This window comes from Pararge aegeria, chromosome 4 (assembly GCF_905163445.1).
Source record: "Pararge aegeria chromosome 4, ilParAegt1.1, whole genome shotgun sequence".
NCBI classification, from domain to species: domain Eukaryota; kingdom Metazoa; phylum Arthropoda; class Insecta; order Lepidoptera; family Nymphalidae; genus Pararge; species Pararge aegeria.
Window position 1 is genome coordinate 908557 of NC_053183.1, and position 22640 is coordinate 931196.

Here is a 22640-nt window from a genome sequence, read left to right on the forward strand (position 1 = left end):
AAATAGCTGTCCCGGCGAACTCGGGTCATTTTTTTTTTTGATGAATGTTATAATAACTATATAATTTTTAAATACTTATTATCCTATTCCGGTCTAAGTGGAATCCAAAAAATCAAATATCATAAAATGGTTCAGCCGTTCTTGAGTTATAAATGGTGTAACTAACACCATTTATAACTCAACACAACTTTCTTTTAGATATATATATATATATATATACTAGCTGTTGCCCGCGACTTCGTCTGCGTTTGATTTTGTTTTTAAAGTATTCAGTATCGCTAAGCCTTAAATGAGTATAGCCTTATATACATGCGACTGTCAATAAATTATAGACAAATAATTTGCAATAAAATAAAATTGTGACTTTACTTAAAGATCTAAGCTATCCTATCTCTTAAGTTGGACCAGACTGCTCACGGTGTGCCAATTTAATTTAAAATCGGTTCAGTAGTTTAGGAGTCCATCGCGGACAAACATCGTGACAGGCGATTTATATATATTAAGATATATAGATAGAAGATATATTGAATCATCATCATCATCATATCAACCCACTTCCTCACTACAGGCCACGGGTCTCCTCTCACAGTGAGAAGGGGTTCACCGTTGAAGCATGTGATATTTTAATTGCTTAGAACATAACTTTGAAAAGTTAGAGGTGCGTGCCGTCAAAGTCCTACTTACTGGGCTGTCAACGTTTACGTTACGTGCGTTAGTACAGCACTGTAGAGGTTTTGCAGCTTAGTAGTTTGTACACAGTACTTATCTATGACGGCCGATTGGCGCAGTGGGCAGCGACCCTGCTTTCTGAGTCCAAGGCCGTGGGTTCGATTCCCACAACTGGACAATGTTTGTGCGATGAACATTAATATTTTTCAGTGTCTGGGTGTTTATCTATATATTCTAAGTATTTAAGTATATTAGTCATAAAAAATATTCATCAGTCATCTTACTTTTGGACTAGATGGCGATGTGTGTATTCTCGTAGTTTATTTATTTATTTATCTATTAATAATCAACTTATTGATAACGACTAAGAAACCGGGAGGTATCTTTGCATCCTTCGATATAGTAAATGCAGTCGTATTTAAATCACAATGCCCACCGGCAAAATTTCATGAACATCGGCTGTGAATCAAATATAATTTTAAAATGAAAATATTGCGATATTTCCAACAGGTGTTCACCGTAGAGTCCTTATATAATATGACAATGGTTAGGTCACTATCTAAGTTTCAGTTGTAGAATGAAAAACCGGGTATTTGACAAAAACATACATTTGTATTTTATTGTGGATATTTTATTAACATTATCATCATGCATCAAATTTATATGCTAAATCATTTACACTTACAACTAGCTATACATAGAAAAATAACTTAACTAGGGGGCAGAAAATACAGTATTTTGTTAAATTAATCAACTAAGATTAAAATTAAAATTATCGGACTTTATCTGAATAAATCTAAAAGCAACTGTAATAAAACATCACTAACGCACATAACGTCTCTCAGAATTAAAAAGGTTGTCAATTTTCTACCAAAGAAATTACCGTAGAGAAGCCGGACAATTTTTTTTTATAATTTATCTCCTAAAACGACATGCAAAATAAAACAATCCACACGCTTTCACCAATTACGTATCGAATTAATGGACATTAACTAGTGAATAAGAATACATTGAAATACACAAAACGTGTTTCGTCAGCGGACACCTCCCTCCCCCTAATACCAAATTCACTAACCTTCTCATTGCTTCAAGCAAAATATTTTCATATTTCACCTATCTAGTTTCTAGACGCCATTCGTTCATGGGCCGCGAGGGTATGCGTTTGGATTATTTTAACATTGTATTTACAATTTTTCGTGCATTACACAATCGGCATTAGATGTCACGCCCGAAATAATTTAAACAAAGATCTAAATCGTCAGATACGCCCTTGTCTCAAAGTCACTTAGGTGAAATTTGTCCACCCAAACGAGTGAGCTCACTCATTCGACATTAGGTAGTAAGCGTCGAATAGTAGGTATGCTCAGAGACAAGAACGCGGTCTTCTTGTGGTGGACATATAAATAATTGTTTGGCTCTGATTCTGGCCATTTTAAGCCTAAAAATAAAACAGCGCCATAGTTTACCATAGACATAACTAACGATTTAAATTTTTAAATTTAAACGAATTTTATGATACTAAGACTAGGCTCAATTAAAATAATTTTTTAACAATAATTCCCACGAGGTGCTGGTAAAATTTACATTGAAAATTTAAGTACATTATTTAATTTATAGAAACTTTGATTTTTTTTATAACAACATCAATTCGACTAAAATATTTTTTTAATTTTCGAGCTACTTTTTAAATGTTTGCTCAAACATTTTGCCTACTAACCGGTAACTCATAATCTTTTCACACACACTAGCCGAATTATAAATTCCGAGAGCTCTCCTGCCGTCACGTGGTCCATTCATTACTACCATTACTCTTATCCATTATAATTATGTATATTACAATAAAATTTGTAGCCTATAGAACAAAGTTTCCCAGAAAAGGAAAATATTACTCGCGAGATCCGCACAAGTGACTCTACTACACAAAATTAAATAAATATAGGTATAGACCACGTATTCACTCGTACACAAATCTTTCAGTTCCAAATATGTCGTATGTAAGTAAATCACGTAGATACTGCTGACAACAACAATGCGGATAAACATCTACGTGTTTATGAATCATTCATCTTTTTATCAAATGAACGTATTTTGTAACTGAAATCTGGTATATACTGTATACATATACAAAATGTAACCTAACGAATAACCGCGAGTTACGAACGTGCGCGATATCAATAATTTAACTAGATTAGACATATTAGAATCAAATTTTTTAATTTAACTTTTTCCCTAATTGCCCGATGCGCGGATCCAGCGATCGTGAGATACAAGACGAAATAAATAAGTTAAAACCTATAGTTATATTTACAGAAGCAAGAAAAAAAAAATGATTTAAAAAGAAAGTTCTTTTTGAGAATTTTCCTAACTATATAAAAATACGATTAAAATTCCACTTTATATTCATATGTATTACTTTAAATCACATGAAACGGGCACTGGATTTGTTCGAAGAAGTTTGGACACTGAGATCGTTTGCTGCCGTGCACTGGCGCACTGGGATGAATTCTGTGTCTACTGTACTGTCACTATACGTTACCTATCCCGTGTTCGGTCGGATCTACGTTACTTTAGAGCGCTATCCAGCCGGTCCCACACTTAGCACCCATTTTCTCGACATTTCGATTCACTTAAGGCTTCACTAACCCTTTCAAGTTGAGCGAAGTGCGTAGCCCGCCGCACTCATGTAACACACTATAGTCTCTTACTCGCTAAATAATTTATATAGCTACTTCGATTTCAATATAAAAATATTGCATAACATTCGGGAATTATTGTAGCTCTCAATATTGTGCGCGGGCTGCGCATTTCGTTGTATCAATATATTGGACACACCCCTCTTAACTAACAACTCCTTTCATTACGGACTCGTATAGAAATCTCATAACAAAATAGCGGCAGACATCTTCTATTTCTTTATAATATTAACTAGTATTTAAGCAGTCACGTTTTAAATAGTAAACAAATGTTTCATAAACAAGTATAAAATAATTGTTTTAGGTAATTAACTGTGTTTCTAAAACAAATGTTTAATGGACTCTCATCAATAAAATCAGCATCGGATACTTTTATATATACATCGCGAAACAATTTAATATATTTATGATACAATAGTTGATGTCAAACTGATCCACGCAGATTTTATAATAATTAACAATTTGATGGAATCGGGAGAGTAAAGTTGTCCGCCGCTAAATATCTGTATAATGTATAAATATACAAAAGCATCTGTTTCTCTTTGCATTGTATGATATTATATACTTAGTTGTATTATTGTAAACTCAACGTAAACTAGGCTACGGCTTAACCTGATCCTTTTAACGACTATCTAGTTAAAAGTATTATGATTCATTAACATTGGACCACAAATCGTAATTAATTAATAATATTTACTCAGGTAACAAAAAATAGGGGCCTCGCGCTGCGTTAGGCAAAAGTATATATCACAATAGATTGTTTTATAATTATTAGTATTTGTTTTTAGTATATGTACTGATATGCTGATAAATTAGGATGCGGGCTCGCGAACGGTATGGTTTGATATGTGAAAGAATAGTGCGCGAGGCCCCCCAACAGGCTTATAGTAAATTTAAATAAACGAAATAAACTAGAACATGTTCACTTAAAACAGCTCACTTATAGTAAACATCTATTTGTAATAATTAACACAATTAACGCACAAAAGTTCATACCTTAAACTATTATTTAGCTCTCTAACAGAAAGTTGGCAGTTGGTTTCAGTACTCTAGCAGAATCACGGAAATTCCACAAACAAAGAACCTTAATAATATCAATTGAAATTCGGTTTCAATCGAAGACGAGTAAAGAAAACTTTGAAAACACAAGATTTCAGACGACCTCCTTCAGGGCCTCGTGAGGGACTCTATATGTAATAAATTTCAACTAACTTGTACTTAACAATAGGGCACGGTTGCCATTTCTAGTATAATTTATCTACTGAAAATCAAAGAGAAAAAATTCCGCAAAGATATTTTCAGGTTGTCAGATCCCCCTCGAGGTCTGAAGCTCGGTCATAACAAAGGAACGACACATGGTTAGAGAATTGGTATAAGATAAATTGAAATATAATATATAGATATATATATACTATAATATATAATTGAGGTCGATTGTTTAACAAGGTGTAAATATGCAATGGCCATCAAAAGCACCAAAGAGGTTATAATATATATTTTGTCTGAGGGCAATTATACGATATTTTTGTAATTACGATATAAACATTTTTTTACGTAAATATTTCTTTTATAATATAAACTCTTATTAAGACTATAATATTACTTATTGCGTATTGTAAAAACTGTTCTTTCGAATAAATTGTATATTCATAATATGTAATATTAGTTTTGCGTAGTTTTGAGGTAGGAAGTTCTGATCAGTGGAGTCCAAGTAACGCCGCGGGGCGCGCAGATACTTGCATATAATATACTATGTAGAAATATTACAAACTTTTAAAAATTCGTTTTAACATTATACAAAAACCACTCCATATCCATATCATATAACATCTAGCAAATTTTAGTGTTCCTTTCTGAAATTCCCCTAAAAATAGGTATTATATATAAACATTTGAGCAATCAATTTCGTCTCTCCTATTTTGTATAAATATTTCAATTCAATGATAATGAACATTATAACTATTAGTTCAATACAATTTGAGAATAATAATAATATAATTTATCTTAATATCGATCATTCATTATCAGATTTATCAGAAGCGATACGGAAAAACGTAATAATGCATGATGATTTGAAAAATAGACGAATTTACTATTCATTTAAGGTTTTTAAGTAAATATAATATTATATAGTTAGTGAAAAAATGTATGAAAGAGCGAAACGAATAACGATTTCTACGAATACAAACAGTTACGTATTAAAGTCCCGAACTTCAAGTCACGCTCGCACTCGGAGATGCGGCCGCCTACGCGAGCGAGCAGTCGATCTCGACGATGTCCTTGGGCACGTCCACGAACTGGTACACCAGCCGCTGGCCGTCCACCTTGGCCAGGATGCCGCGCTGGTAGTAGTAGCGCAGCGCGCGCCCCATGGTCTCGTAGTTCATGTCGGGCTTGTTCTTGTGCAGCCCCCACAGCCGCGACACGGCCTTGGAGTCCACGAGCTTGAACACGCCCTTCTCGCGGTTCGTCCACTTGATGTACCGCGGGCAGTACTCGCGGTCCTGCAGCAGCTTGAGCAGGAACTCCCACAGGTAGGTGGTGGAGCCCTCGCGGCTCTTGCGCTTGACGCCGGGCGCGGGCGGCCCGTCGGCGCGGGGCCTCTTCTTGGGCTTGAGCTTGTTGTGGTACTGGTGGCGCTGGTAGTCGCCGAAGTCGAACACGGAGTAGGGCAGGTCGTCGTGCGGCAGCGGCGGCGGCGCGGGCGCAGCGAAGTGGTGCGCGCCGCCCCCGCCGCCGTAGCCGTACCCGTACGCGTCGCGCTCCGCCGCGCTCACTGGAAACAAGGAAAATACACTTTATTTACACTGCTATTGCTTTTATTTTACCATCATTAGCTTCGGGTTCAGGGCTCTTGGCTTCGTCCGGGAGGTATACAACAAAGCCAACAAGAGGGACATGCCGTGTTGGTTTTTAGTTTGGACCCCCTTTAGAGGGGGGAGACCCACATAACTTCCGTGCTGCCCAAGAGTCGGAGGTAGCAATAAAGCTTTTCCACCAGCTGCACTCATCTGGTGGCTGCCTCACCCAAACTTTGAGCAACTCCAATTTTGGTTGATGTGGAAAACACAGGATGGTTCCCGTATTGTTGCGCCGCAATTTCCAAAAATGAAGAAGTAATGCTTTTTAAAGGATATATTTCTACCTCATGGGAATAGGCAGGTATTTTTTGGAAAGCCTTAAGCCGATCTATTTCTTTGTAAAGTATACATAAATAACGGAATTAGGTTGTTATAGTATCATTTGATTCATCGTAATCTCAGGAATAATATGACATGATAAATATCTATTAACTATGCACATTATAATCATATTCATAGTCGGATTTTACTCAAAACAAATTGAATAGTTAAAGCAGTATAAAACAATCTACAGTGAAGACAAAAACCGGTTATTTGAGGCGCGTTGCAATTTCAAAGTGGGTTAGCCGATCGGAGTCAATGTAATTTCCTGTACTTAGGTCTTTTTTGAACGATAATTCAGCTGAAATAGTTTCCTAATTCGTACAAGTGGAACCGATTACTGCGGGCGTCCGACTCGAGTGGGAAGAGTTTTCTAGAAATGTTGCATTCCAAATTGGTGGTACATAGATCATTCCCCAGCAGCATGACTTCCATCTTATCTGATGACGGATGGATTATGATGATGATCTTCATACGTCTAGTCACCTATGAAAGATAATATCTGCTCTAAGTTCTTCTATTTTCTATTTCCTCTGGGGTATCTTGTAGAAATGTGTTTTTTGCGAGATTGCGAGTGCAAATAGTTCAGCTCGTAGTCAACACAAAATGCTCTCTATCTCATGCTTTACCTAACCAAGCTGAGTTAAATGAAGTATTCAAAGATTTCAACAAGCTCATTACTGAAGACCTTATGAGTGAATATCTCGATGTAGTTGGATAAATTGGATACTCTTCCGGCTACATGGGGTTCTTCGAGAGGTCAGACGAGAGATAGAGGTAGAGAGCATACGTTGGGTAACCTGGAGAGGTTTTTCAATTTGGGTTTGATGAAACCATGAAACAAATTCAGATGCAAATAATGAAAATAGGTTCGATGACAAAATGCTGCGTTTGCAGATCCACTGAAGTTTAATATTTAATTAGTTTCGGTTTCTTCGTGTTTCCTTACAGAGTCAGATAGTTATGAATTAGACAGGCAGGGTAGCGACAGACTATGCAGAAGTTAAAGTTTTCTACCGCAGAAACAATATATGTTTAGGTTAATACTATCACACGACTATGAGAGCCAGTAGACAATCATATTTTGAGTGCACACTTTAGCCTTACGTTGGCATCGAGGCTAATATTGCATAATATTTAACAGGCGATCACAATCTTATCTGGCAATTATGATGCAGTGCCGAAGGAATGCATATGCATGTAGAAAAGTTCAACTGGAGTATCTAGAGATTTTTGCTCGTACTTCTACACTCGAATCGAATTTCTTTCATAGAATATGCAAAGCATTTCGATAGCATAGCATTCCGCACTAGTGATGTATCGACTCCAAAGAAAATTCAAAAGTGCGTTTAAATTAAGTTCCAATCATTGTCACGAAGCACCGGATAATGAGCTTAACCAATCTGTCAAATTACTTTTGAAAGCAATCAAATGATGAAAATAACGTCTAAGTAGGAGCACGTTGTCTAGGAAATACCTATTTACTTTTGCAAGGCATTCAGGTTGTACCTGGCAGGAAACACCGATGCCGGAAGAGCGTTCCAAACCTTACCTACACTAATTTAGCCTGCATTGGGGCAGCTTGGTTCCAAACTAAGCTATATTCGACCCTGCTTTCTGAGTCCAAGGCCGTGGGTTCGATTCCCACAACTGGAGAGTGTTTGTGTGATGAACATGAATGTTCTTCAGTGTCTGGGTGTTTATCTGTATATTATAAGTATTTATGTGTATTATATTTAGTGTATTCATCAGCTATCTCAGTACCCATAACACAAGCTACTCTTACTTTGGGGCTAGATGGCGATGTGTGTATTGTCGTAGTATATTTATTTATTTATTTTTTTATAAAAAACAAAAAAAAATATATATCCTACTATCCTATACATATATGTTATAAGTGCGACACTTATAGGCTAGTGATGATGATCAAATAGCGTCTTATTCTAGTTTACACTGTTTAAAGGCGTAATTGAACTTTTGGTTGTGTACAGGAGCGCTAGGAAACTGACTTTCCAAAAAATTATCAACTTAGCTATATTAATTTTAGCTAAATTATCAACTTAGTGAGGTAACCCAAATTTGCTCAAATTTTGAAAACACTAGTATTACTACCATTTTGTTCTCTCATCGAAAGATCAATAGTCCCAATCAATAATGTCTATCAACAGAATAATGCGGTATTGTTTTAAACGATTCTGGGTAATAATTAGCGCTTATTAACGATGCTAACGTTAGTTAGTTAGTTACGCGGAACAGAGTATATATATGTCATTGTTTCAGTTCACTTTATTTCCCAATCTCAATAAACCATCTAATACTTAAAAATACTAGCAAACGTTTGATAAGAGCGTGAACAGATAAAGTGACTTAGATTGCGTCAACTCGCCTTGACCCCAATGGCTGGCCAGTCGCCGGCGTTTTCCTCCACGCCACGACGCGACATGTCGCGAGTTTCACTTCACTAAAACTAGACAGATGTGTTATCAAATGTCGGCATATCCTTACTTCTTTACTCATACTCGATGAGGTTTTGCATGGCTGGAAACGTTGTGAAGAAGACAGAATACAATTTATCCCTGAAAAACAGCCATTTCCGAGGGATTCAATGAATTCAACAGATCAACCGATGTGATGAAATTTTGCATTGAGCTTGATTTTTATGCCAGAAAACTATCAGTAGGTACTCGAGCCAGTTAAAAATGAATTTCGTAAGAATTTTTAGTTGAGGTATAATGGAAAACCGGAATCCTTATGGAAATTCTTTCCGTCCTCAGTTCGTGTGTCAATGCCCTTTTTTATAGAAACTTGGTATATTTTTTATACCAATTATCTAGTCTCTTATGACTGTTATAATTTAGAGTTTATTAAAGAGGTTTCTAATGCGTTTATTAGAAGTCCCATTCACTGACTGCAATCCAATAGTGTTTGTGGTGACCTACACACAGAAGATCTGTAGATCCGTAAAGTACCCTTCGGAATAGGTAGCCCGAGTAGCAGGGCGCTGGAGGCAAGCGGTAAAAGGCCGTTGAATTTAAATATCTCGACAGAAGGCATAGCTGGTTGGACGTCCATTTGGTTGACATGATGAGAGGCCATCGGTAAGGTTAATAACTACGATGTTCAAATGCCTAGAGCATGAGGGAGATTTAGATTATCAGTTTTAGAAACAACATTTTCGCTATTATTTTTCACTTGTGCGCGTCGCAATCTACGAGTGCGGACGTAACTGTCCGCCATTTTCTTTCTAATATTATCTAACTCGCGTATTTTTGCACGCCTTATCGCAGGTCGTTCACCCCGGCACGTGTGTTGCTTGTCATTGGCTAGCGTAAGGACAACGGGCACTTAAAAGGCTTCCTAGTTCCATCTTTAGGTGTACAATGAATGGGAAGTACGAACTAAAAATGGCGGACATTTTGGCGCCAAAATCACTGTCATCGACACAGTTGGCAAGTGCTATGATTTAAGTCTTTCGACACCGAATCGTGGCATTGTTATCTTGTTGTTCATTCCAGCGTTCCTAAATATATCGGTCACGAGTGAAATAAAGTAAGGGGAAATATATATAAATCCTATGGATATATTTTTAAAGACTGAAAACACATTCAATTTGTTTTGAAACCAAAAAATAAAACCAACTTGGCGGCTTAGACTGTTTAAAAAAGCTCCTTTTAACATCTTTAGTCTGCTGCACCATATCAAATAAAATTCATTTGAAAAAACATAGTACAATTAGGTTACGATAATAATTCAGGGAAGTGCGATAACGTTTGAATCATTCAGCCAATATAAAGTACCTACAGTTTGTATGAATGTCACAGTTGTTATGAATTATTATTATTCTAACTACATAATGCGATGACAGAGATTTAGCAATTAAAAATAAAACCTCAGAGATACCAAATTAGTTTAAATGATATGCTATGAGTATGTAATTGGAACTTGATCACTAGGTATTTATCATTATCTAAGTATTTCAAAACATAGATAAAGTAATATCTATTCTTAAAAATAAATACTACAAATACCACCAAAATATTTTAAGCAATTTTACGTATCGGTAGAGAAACGCAAGGGATGTAAGAGAAAATTCCGGTAAAAGACTATCGTCTAGAAATCGGCGGCCGTAGAAAGCGAATCAAATTTACCTTTTATTTTTCATTATTTCCTACAAATGGTAGCCAAATAGTAAATCCTAGCACATTCCGGTTAGTCATGCTCCTGAAACCGGATGGGTCAGCTTTTAGGTTTCCTGTCTCACTCAACAATAATACCTATATAACGCTATCCAAGCTATTTAGCGAACTAAAAATAACGCATGCTTTACGCTTTTCGCCACAATCTAAAGAGATAAATGTTCACGATAGCTGACGTGAAAGCGAAATGTTATATTTACGATTTAATGAACCGTTCTACGTATACGCCATAAAATCCCTCGCCTGGGAACACTAACACACAACAAGAAAAAAAAGGTGCCTACTTATATTATGCGCTGGCGAGTCTATTTATAGCTGGACGCATCCTACTGGTTTTTAGTGCTGCATTATCAAGGTTACGCCGAGCGCTCGTCCGTGCCTCTAGAATGTCATCTCCACTCCGCAGACCCTCGCCTCGGCGCAAAAAGAAAATTACTCGAGCGTGCGACCACATGAAAGCGAACTCTATCATGTTACATTAGAGCGTATAATTAATCGAAGGGTGTGCTGACGGTATTTATTCCCGGATACAAGAATGCGAACGTTAGCGGCGGGAGGGAACCGGTCGCGTCCCGCTCGCAATAAATGGGTTACCCCACAAACCTCTTGCGATACAAACACTATTGTTTTATCGTCGATATATTTATGCACTTGGCTCGTTTGGAAGAATATTCGCGTGTGGTAATTTGAGTGTCTTCACTTTTTCACTGGTTTAAAAAACCCTCTTTGTTTTACTTACCCGTATTTAAACAAAGATATGTTTTAGGTAACATTTTCAGGGATGGATCCATCCACACAAAAGTCGAGATCTGATGCAGATTGTTAGAAACGGAGAACGCAATTCGAGTTTAGTTATTAGTAAAATTTTGAAAAATATGTATAACAGTTTGATGGCTTTGTTGATAAATTATTTGTGTTGGAAATAGAAATTCAATGAAACATTCAAGGAATAAAATTATTCTTTGTGGGCTTAAAGAATATTAGTACCTTTCTTCTAACCCCTTCTTATTATACGAGGAGACCCGTGCTCTGTATGGGCCGGTAATGGGTCGAGGTGAAGATAATGAACTCCTTTCTTCCATAGAAACTTATCTTAAAATGCATTTTAAAATGCCGCAATTTTATAGGTATTTACTCGTTCTATCATTTTGAGTAATCGTCATCATTTATAATACGTATGGTTATGTATTATGCTATCATGATATATATGTTATATATCTATGACGAAGTTTTACTTTTATCATGATAAATAGTGACAGATAAGATTTCGGTGAGCATTTCCTCCAAGCAACAAGCTGTGCAAAATTTTTGCACACAATAAAAATGTACGTTGTTATCTAGCTTAATTTTCGCTGCCGGATGAGATAATTATCATCAGGGAACCGTTTGAAATCCAGCACATTATGTCCAGCATATAACATACCTATACTTAAAAAAAATGTCTGTGAATAAATTGTAGAAGATGACTAACAGTCGATACGGAAATTGGCTTCATAGGTACCTTTATTACCTACATATTCATTGCGTGCATTTTATTCAAACAAAAGAATCCTCAGGCGAACACTATTGAAGTAGGTAAGAGCTTTTGAAGCTAAGTCACGTAAAGCACAACCGTCATACATTTGGAAGTCATACATAGTTATCCTAGTTTGATTGTCATGCATAAACAATGCAGTTTTTATTTCACTCATATCCTCCCATAGATCGTTTCACAATGGCTGCATCTACATGGTTTTCCTGTGCCGACTGCCGCTGCCGGCGGGAAGTAGTGTGCGTGTCTCTTAGAGTGCATATTATGTGTGTATAAGTATGTGTGTCTGCACGTAGGGCTGCCAGTTGCGAACCCTTTAGGAGGAGAGACGGTATTAATTCTTCTGAAGAATCATGTAGACCTTATCACAGGCACTTATGAAGCGTTCATACATTTAACATGTTAACACTAATGTTAGGCGATGGTGATTACTGCATTCGTTAAATTCAAACTAAAGCTAGGATGGTTTAAAACGCGCCCTGGTCTAATTAGAGACCACAAAAAACTTAGCCAGATATTAAACCAATGGAATGTGATGGGGACGTTATTATGAATGCGAAAATGAAATTAGCGGACATTCGTTTTTCGTTCTTAAACGCAGCCATGAGAACATAGCTGGAAGACTAACTGATGTTGTAATCCTTAACTATGATACCCAAATCTGTAAACTAAACTAAATTGACATATGTAGCAGTAAAAATCTCCTTTTACTAGCTAGCACCACAGCATATCATGGTAGTGGCGACAACCCTCGCGCAGACGCTCGTCGGATGAGGCAGGCAATGACCAGGAAATGACGCCGCCGGCTGACCTTCACACGCACACACACTCCCACAGCCTGCGCCCGCGCATCCCTGCGCAGTTCACTCCCATCGCTCCCGGTTTACAAGATTTCGCGTCGGCGTAATTTTCCTTAACGAATTATTCTTTAACTTTCATTTTAAAACAGCAGGAGTTCTTTACGTTTGATGTAACTACTGAACTTTTGTATGCCGATAAACAATAAAGACGGAAAAAAACATTCCTGCCCATGGTTTCAAGGCAGTACTTAAACGAAATCTTAGAGGACTATAGCAGTTTTCTTAAGTAGTATATTACTGGCAAAAAAATTGTCAAATAAATAATAAGCAAATGTTTCTATATAAGAAAATGAAACAAATTCGTAATCAGGGTCGCAGTGTCTCGATGTAGCCATTTTACGTTATCTTGATTAATTTATAAAAGGGCTAGGACCTAAAGCCTGATAAATCAGGCAAATTATTTTCAACATAGAAAATAAAACGGTAATAATTTTAAGACGAATCAAAATGCGTTATTCGAGAACGATAAGTTTTTTCCTTATCTTCTATCCATAGGTGACTTTGTGTCACTTAATTTGCACTAATATTGCACTTGACATTCTGATAAACTAAAATATAAACACTGCATAGATATTCAAAGTATTTTTTATACATGTTATCATATACTCAGCCAATAACTGTTACCTAAGCCTATTATAGTTTAGTAAAGTTTCATTAATTATTAAACTAAAAAAGGGCGTTTGGTTCTCACAAAAAAAAAAAAAGATATTTAAAATAATATAAATAGAATATCTAAACAGCCGAAACGATGTGATAATTTGAAAGCACGTTGGAAAGTAATTAACCGATTGTGTTATCTTTTATCTCTAGAATTCAGTGATAGAAACATGGCTTCTATATTTACAACAAGGAAATTGTACAATTCTTAAATAGGTAATAGGTGGTAATTCTAAACTTATCTTTAAACTAGAAATAATATACAGCTCTAAAACTGTTATTTGTTTCTAAGCAAACAATGTGGTTACAGCACCCTCACAGAGTTCCATTTCGAATGTATACATTAGATTGTAAATATAATAATCCCTACTAATATTATAAATGTGAATGTAAGTTTGTTTGTTACGCTTTCACGCAAAAACTACTTAACTGATCCTTGTGAAACTTTGTACACATATTCTTGGAAGTGTTAGAAGTAATATAGGATACTTTTTATCCCGACATTAAGCTCGGTTCCTTTGGGAGAGGTGGTGAGTGTTTGACGATTTTACACCATAACTCCGACAAATTATAACCGATTTAAATAATTATTTTTGTACTATAGAGGTTATAATATGTGTTTAATTTTGCCCAAACTGTAGTTGGAGATAGAGAACAGAACTCCTCAGCGGACAGCAGCAAACCCCTCATTTAAGGCTTAGCGATACTGAAAACTTTAATTTAATGCCACATCAAGAAACATCAAACGCAGACGATGTCGCGGGCAACAGCTAGTTATATAATATATATAACATTGTGATGGAATTGGAATTGAAATTGAATAAATAAATAAATGTGAAAAAGGTGGCTTTCGAGCAGTGCAGTTAAAAGTAGTGTTTAGTTAAGAAGTATAATAAGTAAGTTTAGTTAAGTAAGTGATAGTTAAGAAGTATCGATGCCAGTAACCACCGATGCTAGCTTTAAAGCTGTAAATATACTCGTAGTTAAGAGATTAGTGTGTGTGCAATTCAAATACACATACAGCCTTGTTTAAGTCAGTTGAACCCATTATTTAATATGAGGTAGTAATATAGGTACGTAAAAAAGTAAGTACGTAAAAATTCAAAGGTGCCTAATGGTCTGAAGAAAGAAAGTTTTGACTTTGACTTTGACGTACTGTAATTACTGGTATCGCTCGGACATATCTTTCGGGCTTTACTTCACTTAAGAGTTTCGTGTAAGAGGCCACGTGACCCAGACACAAGTGCCGCCCTCTTGTTATCAGTACGCTTAGTACAAGATTTGCGCTCGCAATCGAGGAGTCGTTTTCGAGTATCGGAATACATGGACATCAGAGTAGAATGATTTGCGTTACAATAAAGCTCAAACTTGCGTTCAGTTCTCCACGGCGGGCTTTTGGCAGAACGTTTTAAAATAAAAATGGGAAGTACGGGACTTGCGACTTTAATCCATGTAATATTAGGCTCATTTTGCTTTGACAATGTAGAGTTTAATATGCCAAAGCGACTCCTCGATTGTGAGTTAGCAAATCTTGTACTAAGGGTACAGTTATGTAAGCGGAGCGGGGAGCGTCGATGCTGACCTTACTTAACGCGGCGCAATATAACCACTTATGACTTACTTATCTGTTTTAAAAGTAGCGCTTTCCTTTTCACCATGCCCCTCTTGGAAAAGGATAGCACTAGGTTAATGCTATCAATTTCGTGTAGTTAGAGATTTGCACAATTGTCAGTTTTGTAAATGATTAATCAAATCAAAATTCATTTATTTCAAGTAGGTATTTATTTTAAGTTTAGTTTGTACGACCTCTCTGGCGCAACTGTGAGTGCTGTGAATTTAAGTAGGAGGCCCCGGGTTCTTTTTACGACAAGGACAATTGGAGAGTTTATAATTTCTGAATTCTCTCCGGTCTGGTCTGGACGGCTTTGGCCGTGGCTAGTTACCACCCTACCGACAAAGACGTACCGCTAAGCGACTTAGTGTTTAGGTGCGATCTCGAGTAGAAACCGATTAGGGGTATGACTACCGTACTCCCTAACAGGATAGCCCGCTAACATCTTAGACTGCATCATCACTGAACACAAGGTTTGATTGCAGTCAAGGGCTAACTTGTTGTTGAATAAAAAATTAATAAAAAGAAATGCTGAATATTTCCACTTTTGCGTAAGTTTGTCTGTTTGTAGCGACGGTTTACCTACCATCGGTTCGAAAGTCCGATTCTACCGAAAAGCAATCGGAAAGTAACTCAGCAGTTTTTCTTTTACAATGATGTTAATTTTAATTTCCAACCATTATCTTAAGCCGATTTCTTTAATATTAACAGATTTGATGGTGAATTAATTTTGCTAAAATAAAAATAGTAGTTTAAGAAAAACTGAAAATCACGCTTCTATAAATATACTAAACTAAAAGGTAGAAATTAGTTTGATTTTTTTATACCTAGCTAGTTTTTTAGTTTTTTGAGCTATTCATTTTCTATTTTTCACTTTACAAACTAAACATGTCCTAAAGAATGAATTGAAAAGAAAAATAGATTGTGACTTCGATTTTTATGTCATAAATATCAAAGGCCAAGATCACGAGTGTCATTACACCCGTCACAGATAACAAGAATTACAATAATTACGGCAAGCAATGAATGTTGTAGCAGTTGCGCAAGCGAGCCGTCGGCAACTGAGCGATCTTGCAAAACCTCTGAGCCGATTTGCATGAAATTACAATAATGCATTTTGCACCAGTTTCCGTTTACAATTAAGGAATTATATTTTTAGTATGTTCTTCGTAATTCTTTATATGATTTGGCAATTAAGATCTAGAGATAATAGCGTGGTCAAGTGCGCGTCTGTGCAGGTATATGGTTGGGTTCCGTCAAATAAACTTATTATTTTTTATACCACCACACTCTCGACTGTCATCTTATCTGGTAGCAAGTGATGATGGTAAGATAAGCCTAAGATGGTAGTGGGCTAATCTGTTAGGGGTATCGCAGTAATGTTAAACCCTTATCGGTATCTAGCTGGCTAGTTACCGGAACGCTAAATCGCTGGTCGGCAGGGTGATAATCAGCCACGGCCGAAGCCCCCAGAAAGAAACAATTACCAGACATAAATAGTTGAATAGAACTAGGTTAGGTATTGTAAAATAAAATCCCTTATGGCTTATGTTATAATACGTAAATATTTCGGGAAAATTTATTGCGCAAACATCAACCATTCATATCTTGAATAGGAATAATGCGTAGTTATGTTAAATAAACAAAGTCTCTTATCAGATATTTACTTAACATTTTCCCTAACACTTAACAAAAATCTGCATATATAAATATCTTTTACCAAATATATTTTAGTATATTTTATGACTCTTGTGGAAATCCAAGTATATATTTTTTTGGTTTGTACAATACGAGTACGGATAAAAAATACAGATCTATTACCTAATTTTTTTTTTAATGGGATGTATTAAAGAACATTCGTGTCTCTTGATTATTTTGTCGTTTTTGTATAGGGGTGGACCCCGAAATCGACGGGTGTTATAAGTTTGAGGTGTATGTGTGTGTTTGTCTGTGGCAAGGTATTTCCCGAACGGATGAACCGATTTTTTTTTTGTTTTTGTAGCTATTTTTATGAAAAACGATCCAAGATGGCCGCCGCCGCAAAATGGCGGATAATGTAGATACATATTTTTGACAACTCCGACAACATGGGTATCAACTCTCAAGTGAAAGGGTTACTAGTGGCATAATGAAATTCGGTAGTTTTTAAAATTTACAAATTAATGTATTATATTAGTAGGTAGTTAGATTTAGAATAAATAGCACGTTGGAGACACGCAAAACAAATATGGCTGAACCGACAAAAATGTGAATTAAATAAGTGGCGGCTTCCTATTCAGATAATGAGCGGCTGTATTGTGGCAGACCGAGCTGTCAAGTCCACGTTTACGCTCAAGTGTAGTCGACGTTACACTAGAATCCAAAGTAATATTATAAAAAGAGTGGTTTGTTTAGATGTTTGTTCGGCTTAAACACTGCACCGATCGTAACATAATTTTGCACAATGAAGCTTGCATTCTGAAGAGGGATATAGTAGATTTTAACCCGAGAAAGCACCTGGTGACTGTTGCTGTCAGCTTTTAAAAACTAAACTTTTTTAGCAACCTAAGGCTTGTTTTGACAAAATTTTGCTCACACGCCGGAGCCAGACGTAAGATACTATTAGGCCGGAAAAATTGATGGTACTCGCAGGATTTATAAAAAAATCCGATTGTATTGAAATTAAACCAGAATGAATCTCAGACTTTGGTTATTCAAAATCAACATTTACGAAACTTTTACTCGCCTTTTCTTACATTATATTAAAGTCGCACAAAATGTAAAGTGGATTTGAAGCTGCAACATAACTTTATAGTTGGTTTCCTATTTTCCTTTTAAACATACCAAAGGACCTCTCCCTGATGTGATGTGATGTGTGATGTATGTTTTTTTAAAAATTTGTTTCAGGAAAATATAATACTAAATTCAAAACGCGATTGAAGCGCCATTTTGTCTACGTATATGACATCCTTTTAGTGTAACAATATATAACGTAATTCAAACAGTTTAATAAAAATAGTCCTATTTGATTTTTAGGAAAATATTTCAATGAAACTGAAGCCTATGAGTGTACGGGTAGCTTCCATATTCTTTTTAATAGTATCTGTGAACGTTTTAAAAGTGACTTTTGATCGAATTTTAAATTGAAATTCCGAATTCATTAATTTCTGTGAGCACTATTGAAACGTCAAGTCTGTCTGTGTGGTTCTACCATCTATGCTGCGTAAAAAATATTATATTTAAAAAAAACTGCTTTAATAAAGCTGAAAACACTAAAAGCACGTTTCCTTAATCTACACGCAACTTTGTTAATTATATAATTAAAAGAAACAGTTTCAAAACAATATCCAAGTGAATGAACCGATAACTTTCATTTGGATGGGAGTGAGTACCCACCCGAAGTACCCAGCGAATGATAACCCGTAGGCTATCTCCCAAAAGTGTGACTGTTTTTTTATTTCATTATAATATATTGTATGCAAATATTGTGCCGGATGCAGTTATCTGTTGCCAGTGCTGTTTGTGTTCTGTGCTCGAGAGCTATTTATTTAGGCCGAGCTATACCTACTTGTACACGCGTGACTCGCGAGTTGTGGAAGGTCAGGTTCGATTAGGATGATAGACTGCGTTGTTTCGTTATCTGTTGATGTTTTAGTGTTGTACTTAGGGTAGGGGTTTTTTTTCTTAATCTACGACGCATTGGTGTGCTATTGTTGGTTTCTAGGAATTACTATTCTAATCTATCTACTCTCGTTATTTGATCCATGTAGAGTTGACATTTACTACAACCGAGAAGTCTTGATGAATAGAATGGGCATGTAATTCAATGAGTGAAAATGTAGACCTGTAGGATACTGGTAAAAACAACTATAATACTTGATATATTAACTTATAAAAATACAAAACAAAACAGGTAAGTAAGGTTAGTTATTTATAATTATTATATTTAAATTAATCAAAATCTAGTAACGAGTTAGTTTGGATCGCTCGGTTAAGTATTTTTAATAAGTTTTCGAGTCAAACTAAAGTAACAATAAAACTAAGCACCACTAAATTTGAATACCAGAGGACTCAATTTAAAAAAGAACATTTATCTTTAGAGATGCACTGTAGTGAACTAGGTAAATAAGAACATCGATATTGTATGTTATTTGAACTATCGTGTGATCTCTGCACAACGAATAGTGAGTGGCACGTCCGTACTTTTGACATTGTCTACTTTCCCGTGCGAACTTAAGTGACGTTGGAACGACAGTTTGTTTGTCGTTTCGGTTTTATCGAATACTACTTTTATTGTCGATTCGACCTCAACCTGTATATTGGGACGCAGCGAAGGTGATTCGACGCGGAGTTCGTGCACCCCGCTTACGTAAATACATGTAATGTAAAGAAAACGTCGCCTTGTTATAATATCGGTTTAATGTTTTTGTACACTGTTAACACAGCGAGGTCGTAGCGACACCCGCTGCTGTAAAGAAAAGCGGAGTTAGGGTTCTTTGTGCCTATTTAATTTGTATATTGTCATTTTTTACCAAGAATTACAGTTAATAAGTAGGTACGTGATCTTGAGTTGAGTAAACAGTTGTGCAAACTAAATTTTAACTAAGTAATGCTTATATTTTTGTAGGTTTACTGCTTTTATCGATCAATCAATATTTTTTTTATTTATTTATTTTATATTATGTACTTGATAATTTTAGAACTTCTTAGGTATATTCAATCATCAGGTATGAATAAGTTTAGTAAAAATGGTTAAATCATAATATGAAAAATATAATCTTGTAAATGTGTAGTTTGGGAATCAAATCCAATCGATAAAATATTTAATCGATAAATTGCTTGCATTATAACACAGGAGCCGGCATCCTTATGGCAAAAGTTAGTGCACAGGGCGGGGGTGCGGGTGTGTGGGGGGTGATAGCTGGCGCGAGGGCTCGCGGGGCTGCAGTGGGAGGCGGGGGGCATGAGGAGGAGCAGGGGGGGGTGAGCTGCAACTGTTTGCGCGCGTGGTCAATGACACAGCGACATTGCATCAACGCGCGAAGGTCACGCCGCCGCCCGCCGCGCCCCCCGTCCTCTAACACGGTTGCGAATTCCTGCACTTCCTTGGACGCCATCTTGAATCAATCACTTGGTATATGGCCCCTTCACGTTATTTTAACTTCTCGTAATGCATCATTTGTATGTGCAGACTATCGTGTCTGGATCAGACTTAGATGCTTAGTACCTACGTATAGTTTGAACATCTCTATTTTGCTACTCGAGGCTTCATTTTACGGCAATACACACATCGCCATCTAGCCTAGAAGAAAGATTAGCTTGTTTTATGGGTACTATTAACCATATTAAATATTCATCAGTCAACTGATGAATATTTTTTAATGAATAATATAGTTACATAAATACTAATAATATCCATATAAACACCCAGACACTGAAAAACATGTCATGTTCATCACACAAACATTTTCCAGTTGTCGGAATCGAACCCACGGATCAGACAGTAGGGTCGCTGCCCACTGCGCCAATCGGCCGTCTATCGACTATCTAGCCATTTCGTGGAAGAAATACATAGTTTAAGATATTCATGTAAGCGTGGTGATTGTATGGGAATCCCTTCCCTTGGGACAGGCTTTTTTTCAAGTAGTGGACTTTTATAGGCTATTAATGATGATATGATAAGTATTTTAAATCAATAAAAATAAAGAAGTATCCCTCAATTGGATTTGTGAGGTCTCCAACTGAGTGAGTTTGGTGAGTTAAAGCCATTCCTATCCCCAACTCCGATAGAGGAAAGAAGATACTAAGAGCTGCATGGAAGAAGGATCCATAAACTACCAAACTTTCGCATGTATAACAGTAGAGTTAGTATTATAATATTATAGCAAGAAACGCACATCGTTCGGAGAACCGATGGACGTTGGGGTTCCAAAGTGCTGGAATGGCAACCCCGCACAGGTAAACGCAGCTTTGCAGATGACAGACGACGTCAAACGACTCCCTTGGAGCCGCTAGAAACAAGCGGCCCATGATCGTGGATTTTGGAACTCCCTACAAAAGACCTATGTCCAGCAGTGGACTTCAATTGGTTGAAGTGACGATTGCAAGAAAAAAGACGGCAGAGAAGTGCTTCACAGTAGGGTGAAATTCAGAACGCGATGAAAAAAAGGATGAACACAAGAAAGATTAGGATGTACATAATTTGAACTGTGGTGAGGCGGCGCAAATCGCGTGCAGTTCTGGGAGTTACGCCTTCCGGTCATCTCTAATACTGGTTTCCGGCTACCGACTGTTATCCGCGGCCTCAGTCGGTAAGTAAACATGATTTGTTTGCAGGAGGTTCAATTAAAGTTCAATGCGAACTCAAAAAATATTCCGAGATCTCTTGATTCAATTACAATCACTCGCAAAATACCGATAGAGGTTGCACTAAGCATTACTTATTTTGCTCGAGGCGTGGCCACAACATAGTTGGTTCGTTTCAGATTCTTAAGGACTAGGTTCCGCCCATGATTATAAAAATGTTCTTAGATTTTCTTTACGAGTTTTTTTCCTTCTTTCCACTCGTGAAAAATTAAGCTAATTATGTAAATACTATAACCTACTCTGTGCTAAATGTAGTATGCAAGCAATAAGCAATTCTTTAGACTTTGTGATTGCAAAGCCTCCAAAAATCTAATGAACAGCTCATACGTGTATTATTCAATTCTCAATTTAAAAAAGACCTTTACGTCTAATTTTAAACTGTTAAATATCATTCAACTTTTGCAGAGACTTCTATTATAATTTATATCATTGATTATCGGCCAATAACAGTCTACTACTGGACTACAGGCCTCTACCAACGGGAGCCCATAATCCCCATCCTAGGCGGTTCGGTTGCTGATTGAAGTGGATAGTAGTAGTAGCACAGAGGTCTGCTGCCCGTCATCCTTTAATCACCTCGTACGACGAAGAGGGGTTTTGGCAACTGTATTCTGATCTGCCGGCCAGGGCCTTCTACACTTTTAGAATTTGTACAGCTTCTGTCTCCACGTTTGGCGTCGCCTAAGGCCTCACTACCATCGTTTAAAGTAGTACAAATACACCCGACCCGATTGCCTATATAGTGATAATCTCTTCTGGCTAGCTAAACTTGTTCTTTTTTATAAAAAGGATTACAATTGCTTTTTGAATGGATGAATACACCTTTATTGTAGACCACAAAGGAACATTGACGGTTTATCGCTTCATAGCAATCATAGCAATCTCTTCCAGGCAG

The 22640-nt window shown here is 36.7% G+C and overlaps 1 protein-coding gene across 3 annotated transcripts in view; it reads right to left on the reverse strand.

Annotated features, from left to right (window-relative positions):
- Nucleotides 1-1289: 1289 nt before the first annotated feature.
- LOC120623330 (ecdysone-induced protein 74EF) overlaps nucleotides 1290-22640 on the reverse strand; it is a 284125-nt gene continuing 262774 nt past the window's right edge. For all 3 annotated transcript variants that reach the window (XM_039889294.1, XM_039889295.1, XM_039889296.1), the window contains one exon: nucleotides 1290-6138. In XM_039889294.1, the coding sequence (XP_039745228.1) occupies nucleotides 5609-6138 (530 nt within the window). In that variant the 3' untranslated portion in view covers nucleotides 1290-5608. The remainder of the gene's footprint in view (nucleotides 6139-22640) is intronic.